This window comes from Dromaius novaehollandiae, chromosome 13 (assembly GCF_036370855.1).
Source record: "Dromaius novaehollandiae isolate bDroNov1 chromosome 13, bDroNov1.hap1, whole genome shotgun sequence".
Taxonomy (NCBI): Eukaryota; Metazoa; Chordata; class Aves; order Casuariiformes; family Dromaiidae; genus Dromaius; species Dromaius novaehollandiae.
The window spans coordinates 22,806,476-22,824,596 of NC_088110.1; the positions used below are offsets into that span (position 1 = coordinate 22,806,476).

At 49.5% G+C, this 18,121-nt stretch overlaps 1 protein-coding gene across 2 annotated transcripts in view; it reads right to left on the reverse strand.

Moving 5' to 3' along the window:
• KLHDC4 (kelch domain containing 4) overlaps nucleotides 1-3,378 on the reverse strand; it is a 29,701-nt gene extending 26,323 nt beyond the window's left edge. Inside the window, exons 1-3 of one of the 2 annotated variants that reach the window (XM_026107943.2) lie at nucleotides 3,138-3,378; nucleotides 1,920-2,011; nucleotides 844-922 (exon numbers count right to left, since the gene is read on the reverse strand). In XM_026107943.2, the coding sequence (XP_025963728.2) occupies nucleotides 844-922; nucleotides 1,920-2,011; nucleotides 3,138-3,236 (270 nt within the window). In that variant the 5' untranslated portion in view covers nucleotides 3,237-3,378. The remainder of the gene's footprint in view (nucleotides 1-843; nucleotides 923-1,919; nucleotides 2,012-3,137) is intronic. The other variant, XM_026107942.2, reaches the window with a different exon arrangement.
• Nucleotides 3,379-18,121: the final 14,743 nt, after the last annotated feature.

Genomic DNA, 18,121 nt, shown 5'->3' on the forward strand with positions numbered 1-18,121 from the left:
ACACAGCACCAGCTTTGCAAAGCTGAAGTTCGGCTGCCTCTGTAAGGCAGGTAAGGAGGACAACAGCCTCCTCCACTAGACTGGGAGTCAGCAACTTTCCCACCATGAACCACAGGACTAGACTGTTCTTTCCCAAACCCGAGGTAAAGCCCGAGTCAGCTTGAGATATGAGGACTTGGGAAGTTGGAGCTTAACACAGATGCAGAATTTAAACCTGCCCAACTCCAGAGACAGGAACAGCTTAAGGTAATGAAGCAAGCAGAATTTATTTAGCATATCACATGAGGCGATCCTAAATATAGGGCCAAATATCTTTAGCAGGCTTCAGTTTTCAGGCTAGAATATGCACAACTTCTCAGGGTTAGAAAGACCAGTTTGTTTCCAGAAGCACAATAAACACTTGTAACTTGCAAAAATTTAGGAACGAGAATACCTGCTTGCACATATTTGCTACCATACACATCCCCAAGGCAAGCAATGCCTTGCCAGTTGCAAAACTGCAGAAGTATCTTGTTTTCAGAGGGAGAAGACAGAGATTCTTTAATAGTTATCAAAGATGAGGGGCAGATATGGCTACTATTAAGTCTGGAGAAATTATGAAGCCCTGAAATATTGATGCCGAGACAATCACTCTGACTCCTTAATAGGTTCTAGTATGTCTCCTTCCTGCCAACTGTTCAGGCAGGAGACAGTATCATTGTGGAATTAAAAGGCTATTTTGCTCTCATTCAGGGACAAATACATATTTTATGACCGCTGCTTTGAATCTTTGCTTCAAATGAGACTCATGCAAATTACAATAAAAGGGGGGGCAGAATAAAGAAAAATGAAAGTATACATTACTTTTTGGCCATTGAAATATTCACCTCCAAAAAGGATCAGTTCATCTTTCTCAGGGTGAGCAGACAGGGAGCCATTCAGCCTGCAAAAGAAAGGGAGATGGGCCAAGACCAGTATGTGTTAACAATCTTGTAAAACTCAGAAGCTTGCAGCCTCGAACGCAGCTAGTGCTAGTGCCTCTGCTCTCTAGCCTCGAGGGTCTCTCCATCAGCTGCATAGTTACCAGGCTGCGAAATTCACCCCAGGGCTAAAAACTTCCCAAAGAAATTAACTTCTTTAAAACTTCCAGCAAGATTAATTTGACATTGTCTGAAATCTTATCCTATTTTAGGAGCACACGTTACACTGCCATTTAACATGCCTTTTGACGTGAGCTCTTGAATTTTAATGCTGGTGTGCCAGGAACAAAAATTAGTTTTATGAGGACACATAACTATGGGTAGAACTGGGCTGTCTCACATCAACTTATCTGCGTCATCCTGCTGCAGATACCACTGCTCACCACTCATCTACACATCACCCAAGCGCTTTGTACCGCGTGCACCACTCAAGGGCGAGGCACCAACTGACCATTGTAACACGCTTGAGATGGACAGTAGTGTACTGACCTGTCTCCCTACACAGAGAGGAAAATTGGTAATATAGAGAAGGGCTTATAACAAGTCACAGGAACCAGAAATACAGAATCTAGCAGTGTGTGGGCCCCGGCCTATGCTTGGTCAAGTGTCTTGTATTTCATGACACATCTTTTTGCTCCTTGAGCCCCTCCACCTTTCTAGTCTAAATCCAAAGGTTCCTGTTAACCTTTGTTCTTCTCAAAGCCCTAAAATCTAACACTGCTTTGCTTCTTTTTAGTGGGGTGATGGGATGTTAAAAAGGGGATTTTAAGGTGTGAAATGCTTTTAGTGCCTTTCTTAACCCAGGGATTCAATTTACCAGTTATTTTATTACTCCAGAAATCAGCCCAGCCAGATATTATACCTTCCATTTTCAGGGAACAACTTCACACTGATAAGTTTCATTAACAGCACTAGCAACAGCCATATGAGTTATGGCCAAAGTCTCATACAATCTCTTACCTGGGTGAAGGGGGTGGGCAGGATGTCTCAATTACTTGGGTCTTTTTAGCATCTAAACTCTGGAATTCAGCTATCAGGGCTTCAAGATCCTCCTGGAAATAAAAAGCCAGATATGAATTTCTTGACATGCACAGAGTCACCTGCACTCCGCTGAAACAAGAGCTCACCCTCACAATTTCCCCTTAAAAAAAAAAGTAAATTGGCTGTTTAGGTTTACTTCATTCAATGACAAGAAATGAACACCAAGTACTTCTATGTATGCTTTAGAGACCGGTCTCCCACTGACACGTGCTTAGTTCCAAGACGGTGGTAGGCAAAGTGCATTTGGTGTCCACCTGCTATTCCTGCAGCAGCAACACAGCACAAATCAGCAAGCATGCAGCTATCACTTAAACCCTACAAAATTTCAGAGAGCTATATGCTACAGTCTAACCAGTCCTCTTCTCTGCAGGTGAAAATGGAAAGGGGAACTCTTCCTGTTCCCAGCTCATACCTTAGCTGGAGAGAAAACTGCGTGTATTGCTTTAATTCCATTTCAACTTCTGTAAATTAAATAAAGTCCCTTCCGCACCTCTGTGAAACACAGGCTAAGTTGCAATGGCACAAGAAGGTTTGCAGCCAGGGGAAGTTTCTGCTCTCCCAATCCAAGGGCTCTGCAACCCCATGACCAAGGCCTCCATTCATCAACCTCTCTCGCAGCAGTCCGATTACGCTGCGTGGTCAAGGCAGAGATTCCCAAAACCTGGGAATTTCGCCTCTGCGGTGTGGCTCCGGTTCTCCCTGCAGCCGGGGATGCGTGTTACTGCACGGCCCTGGGCACAGCCCTGCCTAAGGCTGGCAGCACCGTGCTTCCACCACCACCAGCGGGCAAAGCCGGCTCTTCTAGGGGGCAACAGGTGAATGCAAGGCCCAGCCTTAGCGGGAGAGAAACACTTTCATTTGCTCGAAAGACTACAAGAAAAGGACGGTGGGAGGTGGAAGGCAAGGGAGACTCCCAAACTGCCTTTCCTGTTCTGCACCTCCTGCCACAGGCTGCCCCGTGTTCTCAGAGAAGTGGAAAAACCTTCCCAACCTCAGACGCCGCCGCCTGCGGCGTTTTACACCCCGCACGTGCGGGCAGCGGGTCACACACCGGCTCCCTCGCCTTCGGCTGCAAGCGCCTCAGCTCCCGGCCTCCTCCCGCGCCTCCCTCCGCCCGGCCGCGGCCCCGCGCCTCACCTCCTCCTTCCTGGCCCTGCGGGACACCTTCCTCTCCATCTTGGCCGCCGTCTTCTCGGCCCCCTTCCCCTTCTTCTCGCGCTTCCCCTTCTTCCCCATGGCCGGCAGCAGGCCGCGCTCGCCGCCTCGGGCGCACCGCGGGGCCGGCAGCGGCGCCCGCCTCGGCCTGGCGCTTCCAGGCCGCGGGCCGCCTCCCGCCCAGCGCCGCAGCCGCGGGGGCCCTCTGCAGGCGCGGCGGGCTCCGGCGCGGCCTCCCTCAGCAGCCCGGCGTGGGCGTGGGCGTGGGCGTGGGCGTGGGCCTGTGCCTGTGCCTGTGCCTGTGCCTGTGCCTGTGCCTGTGCCTGCCCCCGTCCCCGGCCTCACCAGCCCCCCTAGGCTAGGCTAGGCTAGGCTAGGCTAGGCCGGGCCGGGCCGGGCCGAGCCCTTGGGGCCAACAGAGGCCTCAGCCTGGCTCCACACACTGTCCCCTCTGAGGCCAGACCCTCTTTTGCCTTGTGCCTCAATTTATCCCCCTCCGAGGAGGCTGGGGAACCCACAAAATGGCCCCCCACGTGCACAAAATGGCCCCCCAGGGAAGAAGCAGAGCACCTGCAGGCTGCCAAAGGGCCAGCTAGGCCTGGGGAGGGCCTGTGTGGGGGTGGGAGCAAATAGCTGGCTGAAAGTGCAGGCAAGGGGCTGATTTCCACCTGGCCTCCTGCCACAGAGAGCTTCCAGCTGCAAAGTTTGGGGATATGGGACTTTTTCAGGGCAGGTCTCACAAAGAGCTGTGGTTTTGAGGAGCTGCAATGAGACTGGGCGACTGTGCGATAGCGGTCCCTCGGTGGTGGAGGTGGAATAACGATGATTTGGCTTTTTAGATGTTTCATGCTGACAGTGAGCCCAGGTAGAATTAGTGGAGAAACACGGACTGTGAGAACATACCTGGGGTGTACACTGTAAATATTGCTCAGGTTTACACACAGCTTTCCATGGAGTTTCCTTTCATCCCATTACACTTCAAAATTGCTTTTGTGCTTGTTTCTCACTTCCAGAGAAGAAGTACAGCTACGTTTCCCATAAACTCTAAGAAAAGCTTGTGCTTCCTGGAGGCAGGATGCTTTTCACCGCTGTCTGTCCCACTGCCTAATCCAAACCGTCGAGGATATCCGGTAAAGTTATAGCTCAGTGCCAGCAGAGTTAACCCGAGTATGTGAGGACCTGCTGTGCAAATCAGCAGGACAGTTCCTACGTCTTGAGCACCTGCCTACACTGAAACCTCAGATCTTGGAAACACAGCCCCAGAGCATGGGGGGCAAGGGAAAGAGCTGGGGAAATACTTTGAGGTTGCAAACAATGTACATCCTGACCAAGAGTTTGTTTGTCTGGTAATCCTGAAAACATTGCGGTTACAACTAAAGCTGCAATGTGCGAGTCTTTATGCCCAGGAAGTGAAGGGACAGCTAAGGAGACCCCAGGTCAAGTGAACGGGGCAATTTCTCGGTTGACATAAGCTGAAGGAGCCCTGCTGAATTCCCTGGTGCTATGCGCAGGCTGAGAAGGCCCCTGCTGTTTCTTGGTCTTTAACCTCAAAAAGAAAACCAGCGTGTGAAAACCTGTCCCCTCCTGATGACTACAGCAGTTTGGTCACTGATTCCCCTGGGCCAGATCTTCAAGGGGTTTTTTTGAAGAAACTTTGAAATGAAAAAGGCTGCATCTTTGTAAAACCCACTCATGAAGTCTTCAACGGGCATTGGTTTGCTGGAGGAGTAAAGAGTCTTCCACCACCTCCACACTGCCTGCCCCCATTTGCATCAGCCATCTCAGCACTGTGTTGTTCATGGTATTTCCATAACTGAGCAGACAGAAATCTTCAGCTCTGAGAGTTACAGTTGCATTCTCAAAATTTTACTTTCCATATTTCTGAGTACAGTTTCAGATGTTCAGGGTCATTTGGAGCTAGCCACCACATGGGGAACCACATGGGGCAGAACATTCCTAGTGTGAGTTCTCTGATCTCTTGAACTGCAGAATCTAGTTTCACATGGCTTATGTGAAGAAAAAAGGAGAAGAAAGGACAAAGAAAACTTTGCACTCCACTTTGAAAATACAAAGCACAATATAAGCGTGGATCAGGGCATGAACTTCTCACAGAGAAATATTTCCCTGCTCCACCATGATGTAAAAGTCCTGCTGTGGCAATAATGGTAGATATTCAAAGATGCATCTTCCTTGAATGGATCTGGTGGAAGCCTTGACAGTGTAGATGAGATTAAGGACTGTGGTGTGAGAGTACCAATGCCCCAAGACTTAAATTTACAACTCCAAAACTGACTTAAAAGATAGGTAAACTCTTTTCCCAGGCTTTCTGTCAAGCCCAGGGCCAGTCCGCATTCCCACAGAACAGCCATGGATGTATTCCTACACATTCACACAAACATCCACCCAGCTGGCAGACAGATGTGCACTCGAAAACATGGCTGAGTTCAGACACACACGTGCGCACACACACGTTCCCACGCACAGCTGTCTTCACAGTATAATTTTTGTTTTGTTTCAGGTTTTATTTCTGCTTTGTTTTGGGGTTTTCAGCTGTGTGCTGATGAGGAACATAGCATAAGCTTGACTTTGCCAGTGCTTGCACATTTCATTCTACTGATCTGAAATGTCCTATGCTGTTATATCTGGCAGCCCATCTCCAGCTCTGACCTATACAAAGAGCACGTGGGTTTACTTTGTATTTTTTACGGTCTGGAATATGCTCATTCAACAGGATGGTAAATCCAGCTGTATCAGCAAAGTAAAGAATAACAGGCATGGAAGCTTCAGAAGAGGCTCAAAAGCTTTTTCCCATAGGTCTTCTTTGTGCTCAAACACTTGATTTATTTTTCCCATGTTAATGCCTTCTGAAGCCAGTAGCAAGGAAGGAATTAATGAAACAGATTAAGCAGGAGGACATGCTGACAGCACAGTAACTAAATCAATCAAAAATGCATTGCAATTCTAGGAAGAGATAGATGATGCATTAGACCACTGTAACACAGTCCGTCCACAGAGAAAGAGTAGAATAAGGGGAACTGCTTGATCTAGCAATCTCAGGGCTCTAAGTAGTGTATTTGCCCTCTGCCATGTCAGGAGAACAAGTTAGAGAAAATAATTTTTCCTGGGTGCGTGGCGTATACCTCAGGCAGGAAAGCTTCATGTGACAAGCCAGAAACCAGGTCCCTCGGTCCCCTCCAGACTCAGGCCAACGCTTTCCTGCTCCACACGTGCAAAACAGGGAGGAGAAAACCACAACCAGCCTGCACAGTTCTCGAGAAGGGCAAAAACTGCCCCCACGGTCTTTGGTGACTGCATTTCGTAGCCTCTCAGCCCCAAAGACACATACCGCCGAGCGTCTAGGCAATGTGCATAGCTAAGGCTCACTTGGAAAAAAATCGCTCCTGCTGAAGAGACAGGAGCTGATCCCGGCTGCGCTCGCAGTCCAGCAGAGGCCCCTCTGCCTCTGCAGATGCCGGCAGCACCTGAATTCAGACCACGGAGGCAGCCCCAGCACCGCACTTTGCTCCATTCAGGTGCAGTTGTAACCGGGAGCTGAGAGCATCTCATAGCCATTCGATTTGCTGCCTGTATTTTCTGTTTTGAAATTGGTGTTTTAATATCTTGAAAACAGAGGAAGGAGAGGAAGGCAGAGGCTTCCTTGGAGAGAAGTACAAAATATGGCTTTATTCAGCTAGAGATCCCAAGGGACATCAGTCTAAATCCATCGTTGTAATGCTTGAAGCTACAAATTCTCCATGAATCAGCAAAAGCCCATTTTCTCCATTCCAGTGTAGTTTCATTGGTGTTTTCATATGTGTGTGTGTGTGTCTTTGAAGTCTAATAAAACTGCAGAGAAGGAATTAAAAAGCAAGAAGTATCAGGATAGTGGTTTAGAAATCCACTTTTCTGATCATTATTGATGATGCAGCAATTTTAAGCATTCTAGCTGAGGATGTTCTACCACACTGGTGTTATAGCACTAATTATTGGTACCATTAGCAGTAATAATGAAGATGGCAGTTCCAGCTAACATAGAGAAAACACTGGGAAGAAGAAATACAGGCATGGTGAAGTAAATTCTCATCTGAATCCACCACTGATGTACAGCAAATGAGCAAGCATATCTCCACCACTGATCCAGAGCAAACGAGTAAGCATGTCTCTCCCCTCTCTCCTAGTTTTTAGACACAGGTGCTTCCATTTAAGCACTGAAACCAGCATCTAATGCCTGCAATAAGAAGTCTGGTTTTAACATCGAAGTTAGTTCCTCATTACCACATTTCCGTGCATGTGAATCTGCCCCAGCCTGGCTGTATTTAGTTCATTTTTAACTAATTTATTCACAATGAAAGAGGCAGGACTTAGAGGTGTGGGTACCCACATTCACCCAGTAGATACAAACCAGGAAACATTAATGTACATTTCTGGCTGTAATGCTTCACTCTTGGATGTTGCACCAGGCTGATTTGTGGAAGGTAGTTCTGAAAACATGCTCATTTTTTCAGGCACCAGTTGTAGTCTTGAAGCTAGGCTAGAGAAGCTCTGTTAGGGTAGCAAAATATTTATGACAGCAGAAGGGCTGGTCAGCACCTTAAGGGTGGCTATGTACTGGCAGGATTATACACTTTCTGGTTGTGTGAAACAGCTGAAACTGCCAGCCAAGGTGACAAGTGAATGCTGGTTGCCTTGCATTGCCAAGGGATCCTGTTCGCTGGGCAGGCACCTTCTCTTCTGGCGAGCAGCAGCATAAGACCACTAAGTTATTTCAGCTGTTCACCCAGAACAGCTGCCATGTGAGAAAGGCCTGTTGCCACTGTTTACTGAAATTGTCTTTCAAACTTACCACCATGCTGAAAAGCACCAGAATCCAGAAATTCTCCTTCAAATGGAGGCTTTCCTGACTTACAGGAAGCACACACGCATGCACATGTACATGAGTGAGCACAGGAGGACAGGACTTTTGGAAGAACTAATGTTTAAATGCTGTTCAGACAGCCAGCATACCCCCAGGGCTTCTTCACACGCTCAAGCAATCAGCCTCTGCAAGCTTCCTTGTAGAGCAGCTGAATTCTTCCGCGTGTGCCACTGCTTTATTTTGCCTGTCCTTTTTCAAACATCGTATCACACAGATTCCTACAGGGACGAGTCTTTGCCTCTGCTGTTTCATCGGACCAGCTTTGATGATGCTATTTCTAGTGCGTAGGGTGTCCTTGGTGTCACTGAGCCATGGCACTATTTACCAGCCCAGCCTTAAAGCTGTTCCTGATTAAAACACTCCAGCAACCACTCAGAGTCTCTGTCCATCTATTGTCACATCTTCCTGTCACATCGTGCCCCACAAATCTGCTTTAGACAGTGTACTGATTCCCAGAATGGCAATGAGAAAGCAGAAATGTTAGATGGCCTTCGTGTCTGTCCTGATTTTCCTATTCTTCCTGCAAAAAGGGGTAGGGCAACAAAATACAGTCACGTCAGTCTCTAGAGAAAGCACTAAGATCTTCATTAATTAGGCTAGTGAGCCATTAATTAGGCTACCTAAGCTTCTTTAGAGATGCTTAATCTTCACTGTGTAAAGCAGTAAGGTTCGCAATATCGGGGATGTAGTCTGGCAGCTATCAAGTATAACTTTTTTTTTTTGTATCAAATCATCAGGCTTGTTTTGCTCTGTTCTCATTTTATCTATAAAGGTGTTTAGATATTTTTCCACTCATTTAGGTTCAAAGATGATGCAGAGATACTCCTTTTAAATGCCAATATCATTCTACAGGTCCCTGGATCCCCTGATCCAAGGTCAGGATTTTGTAGGAAGGTTGGGTCCAAGATGCAGAATTTGGGGCTCAGCCCCATTCACAGCACCCCAAATGTCTTTGAATCCACTTTGTCATTTCTAAACAGAAGTGTAAAGAATAAGGTTAACTAGCTAGAAAAGAAGTGAGTAAAAAAAAAACCCAGAAAGACGGGTGAGAAATGAGTTCTGGTACGGAAAGGTCATATTGCTCATAAGAGCAATAAAAAGCAGCCAAAAATACCTTAAAATCCCCTGCCCTTATGTATGCAACCGATTCCCCCCCCCGCCCCCCCATTATTCAAATTCTCAGGCTGATGCAACCCAGACTGGAATGTAGTAAGACGTGTAATAGCTTTCATGTCCCAGCAGATGTCAGCTCCTCAGCAGCCAAGGCCGGCGCCAATCCTTCCTTGCAGCATGGTGCAAGAATTGCTGAGACGTTGCATCATCTGCAGAGCTGCAGATCTCCCACGAGTAGGAGGCAGTTAAGCAAGCACAGGGCCAAGCTTCAGGATGTGAGGAGAAAAAGAGCACAATGTGCTCAAGTGAATGGAGGTTGTTTAGGTGAAGAAATCTTATGTTTTTCAGTTTCTCCAGCTTTCACTTAGGTAGTGCCTCCCTCTTCTTAAATCCTCAGGAATTAGAGGACACAGAAAGTGGTTCCAGCAGGGACTCAATATTAATCCAGTCCCTGGATTAAGAACCTTAAGAACAAGTCCAAGCACATTGATTTCACCCAGGGAAATTTATTCTGCATGAGAAACGTAAAGAGCTCGTGCTCAGGTATTGAGGGGCACCAGCAGGCACGTACGGTGAGTCCGCAGGTGCTGCTTTCTCTTGGACACAAAGGACCGGCCAGTGGACATAGTTATCAGTCCTGTTCTCCCTTGGTAGGCAGATATATTCACTGATTAAAAATAATCAGTGCTCTATTAATACCTAACCAACACTCCGTTCCTGTTACAGACCCTCTCATCACAGACCTCAGAATATTTTATGGCAGATGTGTGTTTCACTTTAGCGGGGAGCGAGCTGCCAGCATAAAGAGACAAATAATATGAAGGCAGGTTGGGGCAGAATAGCCCAGCTTTTGCTGTAATCACCAGACTGCATACAATGCACTCATTCAGGTGCTCTCAAGCACCATTTTTTTCTCGTCGGTTCATAAGGCAGGACGTCAACCTGATCTGGGTGGCTCACCCAACCTGCTCTCAGTGCAATCCGCAGCCTGTCTCCTCTGCCCAGAGCCCCCCCGGGCTGGGGGACTTGGTAGTGCGGGCACAAAATTCACTTACCTGGCCAGGGGACCAGGAAGGCTGCTGCTCGGCCGGGGAGCACAGCCCTTGGGAAAAGATCGAGGGAGTCGGAGCTATTTAGCGGAGAGAAAAGGAGGGGGGAGGCTCTCCACGCTCACGGCAGGTAGCGCAAGGATGCTTACTTATATATTACCAAAAAAGGTTTAATTACACATTAGCAAAAGCTTTCTGACTGAAGGGCTGGTGAGACATGAGGAGAGACTGTGGAGGGCCACTGAAATCTCCAAAGATGTTTCTAAGACCATGTGAGGTAGATACCTGCCCAAGTTGACCTGAGCAGGCTGAGCAGCCTTGGAGCAGGGGCAGGCATAGGTCTTCTCTCACCATTCTCCCATGCCTGATTTTTTTTAAATTTTTTTTTTAACAGCTGAGAAGGTAAAGGACAGAGACTGACCCTTAATGTTTGATTTTTATCCACCTCAATCCTGATAACAACAGTGTTGATAAAATTAACTCTGCTTTATCTTCACAAAAAGTCACAGAGTGCAGCCTGATGGGTAAGTTTTTCACAACTGGCTGACGCTTGCTTTTCATGTGAGTGCTGTGACAGCTGTCAGGGTCAGATTATCTATTTACTGCCTTACCTGCTGCTGTCATCTTGATTTGACAAGTCTTTACCAGTCTGAGCAATAAGCTGCAGAGATTTGGTATGTTCTCACACACCGGTTCAGTCAGGTTTTGTTAGGCCATCTGTAAAGACAGCTCTTTATAGCTCTTATCGTGCTAAACATTTACCCTCACGAAATGATGACCCTGGCAAGATTCCTTGTGTTTTTGGAAAAGAAAAGAAAATATTTATTCATTGTCGCTGGCTGAAAAAGGTAGACCTGGGGTATATTAACCACTCCCTTGTGAGCAGAAATGCTCTCTTAAAGCACTAAGCTATATGGGCATGGAGAGAGAGTTGTTCTAATGGGGTCTGCACATTGGTTTGATCATGCTGGCTGTGGTGGGTATAAAAAACCAGGCATGGAGCAGGTGACACAAGAGGTGCATGCTCCATGGTCGCAATGATCCCAGAGTGCGGCTTTCTCACTCTTCCCTGTGACCCCCCAAAACACACAGGACCAATGTGAACCCCCTGTACGAAGAGGTCCGTAACTTCCCGGCACATTAGATGGAGACCAGCGATGCCAATCGGCTGAGCTCGCAGGGTGCCCGCGGTCTGTGGCATGGCGGGTGTCCGTGCCTAAGCTAGGGGCTGCCGGCGGGGAGCATCCCTTCCTCCTGGAAGCGTGCCGGCTGCGTTTGGGCAGCGTGCAGCCACACTGGATCGCTGGCAAGGGCGTTGTTGCCGTTGGTGGGTAGCAATGCCGGGACCATGAAACGTGGATAAAGCTTCCTTTTCCTTCCAGCAGAAGACAGTGTCTCCTTTCAAAGCCCACCAGTTTTTCACGATACGGTCCTCCTGCACTGAGTGTTTGGATGGATTCAAACTCTAGCGATCAGTATGATTTACTTTTTACAAGATGACATCACATCTACTTCTGGACATGTTTCAGCGTGTTTTTACAGACGTGATGTAATAGATGATTGTTCCATATCTGTTTATCTATTATTGATTCATTTTTAGAAAGAAAAGGTTTTATTTTAACCTCAAGCTGCAATCCAAAAGGAACTATTATCTGTTAACAATTTTCCTTTCGCTCTAATTCACACTGTTTTCTTTCCTGACCTGTGATGTCATTTCTCTTACTAGAAGAAGAGTCACACAGGAAGGCCAAAGAGAGATCCTGGTGATATGCCACAGTAGGCTTTTTCCTGTGTCTGCTTGATGATAACATCTGCTGCTTGAATGGAAAGCACAGCATTGTTATTAAGATAACCACGTGAATAACAATCTGACACATCACACAAATAATCCATTCTGCTGATGAAGTAGATGGGAATTAGCTCCCATTTGAAAACCAATATTTGCTCTGCTACCTGCTGCTTGCAATGCAGTGATATCTGTCAGGGAACCAGAGTACGAAGCAGGTTTCCATGGTGGCTATTGACACTCCGTCCAGTTTCCCAATTTCCCACAAGATAAACTGTCACATTGCAGGACTGAGGTGAGAAGCAGTCCAGCTCGCACAGAGGGAGCGTGACTGTGGCTAGATGCCTGGCTCCGATGGGCTGAGGGATGCCCATTCTTGTGCTTCTTGTGTGGGACACGCAAGGGATGTTCTTGGCGAGTTCCAGCTAGGATGCATCTCTGCAAAATCTAGAGTGCAAGGGGGAAACAGCTCTTTCTTCAACTGTCAACCACAGTGGGAGCTGCGTTTGTGTTTCAGGACTACCTGCTTCCCATTCTGCCAGCTGGACTCGCTCGTCCCCATCAGTGCTCGCCAGCTGCTCTGGCCTCTGCCTAACCAGGGGCAAATCATGACGCACTCCCTCCACCTTGCGATACCTGCAGGAGGAATGAGCCGGGGCCACAGGCTTCTTGTTGCCAGAGCAGCTTCGCAGACAGGATCTGCTGTTTGGTGTGGTGCAGGGTGATAGGATGCTCAGAGAAATCTCACAGCAGAGGCCAGGCTGCTCACAAGAGCTCGTGTCCAGCCTCACTGGGTGCAGAGGCTCTGAGAAAATGGTTGGTAGCAGGATGCATGTGAATTTATCCAGCGGGCCCTCCCAGAAGCTATTCCTCTTCCCAGGTTGTCCATACACCAGTCATCTGGAATGGTGGTTATATTCCCATGCAGAAGGCCAGCTCTGTTTTAGTAAGGGCTCTCCCTCCCCTCTCCAGGTACAACATGAGAGATTTGAGGAAACTGAAGATGCTGGCCAGCCCACACGAGGCTGTGAGGCCTTTTGTCCCGCAGCAGCTGGTGTGGGGAGTCCAGCAGCGTCTCCCCTGAGTGAAGCTTGGGGTGCAGGGCAGGGCGCAGCATGCTGCTCTCCCTGGAGCCAAATGCCCCGCTGGTGATGCTCGCAGTCTTGTCTAGGAGGTGGGAGCCTGGATGTGGGGAACCGAACCTTGTTTCTCTGCGTGGCTTGGGTTAGTCCCAAACTGCTCTCCTCCCCTGCTCCCCTGCCTCTTTGCAGGCCTGGCTTGCAGGCGCAGAGCCGCCCCGTCTGCCGCTGTGTCTCCGCGCTGGCTGCAAGCAGGGCGTTGAGGAGAACTGGTTGAAAGCTAGCTGCCGCCTCCCCACAGAGATGACCAGCTTTTGGGGGAATATAAGCAAAGGCAAAAGTTAAAGTAAGCCCCTTCACTGCTAAACTTTGATTCCAGACTAAATCTGCCTGCAGTGAAATCAAAGCACTTGCCTTCTCTGGGCTCGAAACACCACGTTCATCTACAGTTCCAGCACGTGGGTCTGCCAGGAAGGTCAGTTCTTCTTGTGCTGAGCTGCTCGCTCACATGAGCTGTGCCAGAGCTCTCTGTCAGTGCAGGTGAGCAAGTAGCGAGGTGATTTTGCAATGCTCTGAAGCGCCCAGCAGCTGCCTGGAGAGGCTGGCGGCTCTGCCCAGGCATGGGCTTGCCTGGCAGAGGGCTCAGCCGGAGGCGGGCACGGGCTGGCACTGGCGTTCCTCATTCCTCCCAAATCCCTCACCCTTCTCCGCTGCGCCTGGAGGCCGGTGGAGTTGGAACAAGCTGGTGGTTATTTGTGCGGGGAGACAGCGCGCTGAGCAGCCGCCTGTGCCTGGGGCAGAGGGAACATCCTTTAGTCCCAGGGAGGCAACTCCGTGGGCCTAAAAATCTGGGAAACTTTAACGGAGCCACGCAGGGGGTTGGCTGCGTGGGCTGCTGCGGGGCAGCATCCAGAGCCCTTCGCTTTCCGAGGCGCTGCAGTCCAAGCTGAAGGGTTGTGGCCCAACTCCCTCTGCCACCCTGGGGGGTCATTTACACCCGGGAGGATCACCAGCATCCGCCTGCTCCCCGCTAATGCTCCTCCGCCTGCCCTGTCCCAATGCAGGATCTAGATCCCTTTTTCACTCCGTGTCAACTTTTTCTCTCTGTACAGTTGTCTCCAGTTCCTCATCTCTTCCCATGCCCTGTTTCCGTGACACCCGGCTGGAGTTATCCTGCCTGGAGATTATTCCATTAACCCACCTCCTCATCTCTTCGCTACCCTCTCAATGAATGCGTTTCCCCCGGGCCTGGCGTGACTGTAGCACATGACGAGGGTGTGCAGCTCCACAGAAAGCTTGGAATTTGTTTAATAAGGGCAAGGAAAAATCAAATAAAAGCATCCTTCTCCACCCAACCAACTGCATGAATCGACAGAGCTGGCTTCAGTATCCAAATGCTTTCAGGCTAAAGCCTTTTCCTCGGTGCACAGGCGGAGATCAGGCCACAACAGGCAGGTGGTTTAGTCACTTGATAGTTGTAATAAATCATATTTCTGCAGGGAATCTCGTTCTGCAGTGAAACAGCCGGGTTATCCTGCACCATTACTGCTCTGCGCCGAACGGCCTCTTAGTGCTTCGCTGGGTAAAAGGCTCCTTTCCTGCAAAAAAGGGCCTCCTGCACGGGGGGAGCAGAGTTTCCCCCGCCGAGTTTCGGGGGAAGGAAAGCCAGAGCTGTGCATCTGGCGACGCTTTCCAGTAGCCGTGGCAGGCTGCGAAGTGGCTCCCGCGGGTTTCTCTGCTGCAACAGCCCGTGTGCTGCATCAGCAACCGAAGCAGCTGCAAGCCTGGGGCCGGGATGAGGCAGGCGAAAAGTGGTTTTGCAGGCTCGTTTTTCTATGCTCAGGGCAGGAAAGAAACCCAGGCAGAATGTGGCCCAGACAATGAGAAGAAACACTATTTTGCAAGATTTTGGTTTCATCCCATTTTACTTGGGTGCAGGAGGTTCTCTCAAATTTGGTTTATTGAATAAGACAGACAACCTGTTTAACCTTTGCTTAGCCGTGATAGCACCTGCCCGGAAACTCCATAAGACCCTGAAAGAAAGACAGATGATTTTTGGTTAAGTTTTCCATGTTTTAATTTGAAGTATTCCAAACCTGGAAACTCAAACAAGCTGGAGAAGTTTGAGGCTTGCAGACTTTCTGAACTGAGTTATGCCAGGCCTCTGCCTTTTTCTAGGAAGCATTAGAGATGTATGACAAAACCAAGTGTAAATAAGCAAATTATAAACAGAGAAACAACAGGATTTTTCCATCCACAGATGTTCCTTCTAAAGGAAAGACTGTGACCAGCAGTAGTAATTTTCTGTTACCCAGAAGGGCTGATCCACACTTGGATTATTGTGGCTGTTAATGGCTTCCTGCTAGGAGCTGGCATTTTTATTTTTAAATGATTATTTTCTTCACCTGAGCAAGGACTGTCCAATTAACAGCTAGTCAGCCCAGACTTTTCCATTCAGTTGCTTTTTTGGGTTCCTGTTCTCACACTGTGATCACACTGTCTCTATCCAAGGCTGATTTTTGCAGTAATTGCACAACCAAATATATCATGTGAAGGCTTAATTTACATTGTGGAAAGCCACTGCCTCTTTGAAAAGACTGTTTCAAGCAGTCTTTGTGCTTGTTTATCTAGAATTTTTCTAATGCAACATAAAGTTGGCAAACGGCTAAACGCCATTTAGCAGGAGCAAATGCTGCGGATGTACAAGCAGCACAGCAACATAAGGAAATTGCAGTTAAAGGCAGGGAGCACGGCCCAGCACAAGCATTTCCAGCCCAACAGCTCCTGGAGTTCATTAGGACCTTTGGAAAACCCTGAAAATGTCTCAGATCCATCATTTCTGCTTCCATGAGACACCCTCCGAGGTGACGAGACCACTGTGCTACCGGAGGGTGAACTGCAGCCATGAGCCGCAGTGAAGTCGACACGACCTGGTGCTGCGGCCGCAGGAGCAAGCGCTGCTGCGCGTGGCGCGACGGCGGGACAAGACCGAGCAGTAAAAGGAGATGCCGATTTTTGCCTGGTTTCCTGCAGCGTGCCGTCCAGCTGCCCTGGGAGGGGGCTGAGTCGTACGGTCGGCCCCCAGGCATGCCCCGCTGGACGAGCTGGGCTCGGTGGGCTCTTCCGAGGTGCAGGTTAAGCCCCTACATCACCCCCAACCTGCAGAGCTGATTTCTGACCTCCCCTCCTGGACTTGTGACCTAGCCAGGCCGGAGCTGTGCCTGACCAGCCAGAAGACACGAAATGAGAAAGAAAGAAAGAAAGAAAGAGTCCAAAGCTCAGAGTAACTTGCAGCAGCCCTTCGTGGTTGTCAGTGCCCAGCGGAGGGTGAGGGCAGGACGGGCTGCCGCAGCCAGACTTCCTTTCTGCTCCTTGCAGTAGCACCTGCAAGTTGAGCTCTCCCGTGCACATTTTTTTTCGCCCAGAGCTCCCTGTGATCACAAAACTGCTTCAACTGCCGTTGATATAACCCCAAAATGTTCAGCTTGATTTTCTCAAGACTCGATGCAGAAAGATTACTTCTACTGATGTTTTTATTATTATTATCTACACGCATTTGGTCTGCTGACTTTTGTTTAATGAAAGCCAGGGCTAGCAGCAACCTCATTTCAAGTTCCTGCAGGCTTGAATGTGTTTTGCATATCTTTTACCACACCGAGCTCTGAGCTTTGCGGCTAAGCAGGAGTCTCCCCGTCTGCCCTTGCCCTGGCAGAGGTAACACAACCCCTCCGGACATGGGGATTTTTTTCTCTTTTAACTGAGCTGATGTCTTTGCAGCAGCGCTGCTCTGAGCTGTAACATGCACCAGCACCTCCGCGCCGCTCGTCACGCCAGCAAGCCGCCTGGGGACCTGCGGTGCCCGGACCTGAGTTATGAGCTCCGAAGCCAAGGCGAAGCGGGGCGAGCTCTCATCCTCGGAGCAGCAAGGCCGTGCTGGGAGAGGCCGGGAGCCTTTCCTTCTCCGAACGAGCCGGGGCGTAAATGACCTCAGCGGGAGCTGGCGCCAGGCTCCTCGCTCAGCTGGCCAAGTCGGCCGTAAAACTTGTCCAAAGAGGAGAACACGTTCACATTCGCACCGCGCAATTACGCTTTTAGGATTTTTATAGGCATATTGCCACTTCCTTAGAGTTTACTTAGTGGCACATAGCGTGCACAGAGCTCTGTGTAGTTCGTTAGTGTGACTCATTTTCCTGGTAATGCTGTTGCCTGCTCTGGCAGCTGCAAGATTGGTAACGGGATGCTGTTACAGATACTGCATCGTGTTCAGAAGTCTGAAGTGGTCCTTGACGATACTTGCTCAAAGCCGTCTTCAGATCGTGCGATGGCCCCGGCACAGTGTGCAGACAGAAAGCGTAGAGGCAAAACCCATACAGAGACCTGTGACACTGCCACTAGCAGCGTTCAAAGTTAGAGGCCATCAGCTCTGCTTGTCCGAGCCCTTAACTGAAAACACTGGTCAGCTCGGAGGCAGCAAGAGATGAATACGCCTTACCCACCAAGGCACCTTTGCAAACTGCATCCATCCTCTGAATCCTGTGAAAAAGGTTTATCCCATTAATGTTGCTTTTTAAGCTCGCCAAGAGCCCCGGCGGATTGCTCTGGAGCAGTGACTGCGCCTCGGGCCCCGGGCTTGGCAGAGCAGGTTTCTGTGTGGTGAAATCCCAACCCGGAGGCCCTGGTGCCTTCTGCAGAGCCGGGGGAGGAGGAAGGGGCATCGGGGGGCCGCGGGGGCAGGCGGTGGCCCCCCACGAGCAGCATTGCCGTCCCCAGTCCCTCCAGTGCTTATTCCCCAGGCTGCAAAGGGGAGGCAGGAAATCAGCTGAAAAAGGAGGCGTTGGGAAAGAGCTCCCAGTGCAAAAAAGGAATTGTTTCTCTTAGAAGAGATAACGTGCCATCCTGCCTGTTCCCATCTTTGGCCAGTATCTCCGGCGCCGTCCCGCGCCCCGACGCCTGCCCAGTGCCCGGTGCCCGGCCGGCTCCGTCCGAGCGGGGCTGCCTCTCCGCTCCGTGCCAGGCCCACGCTA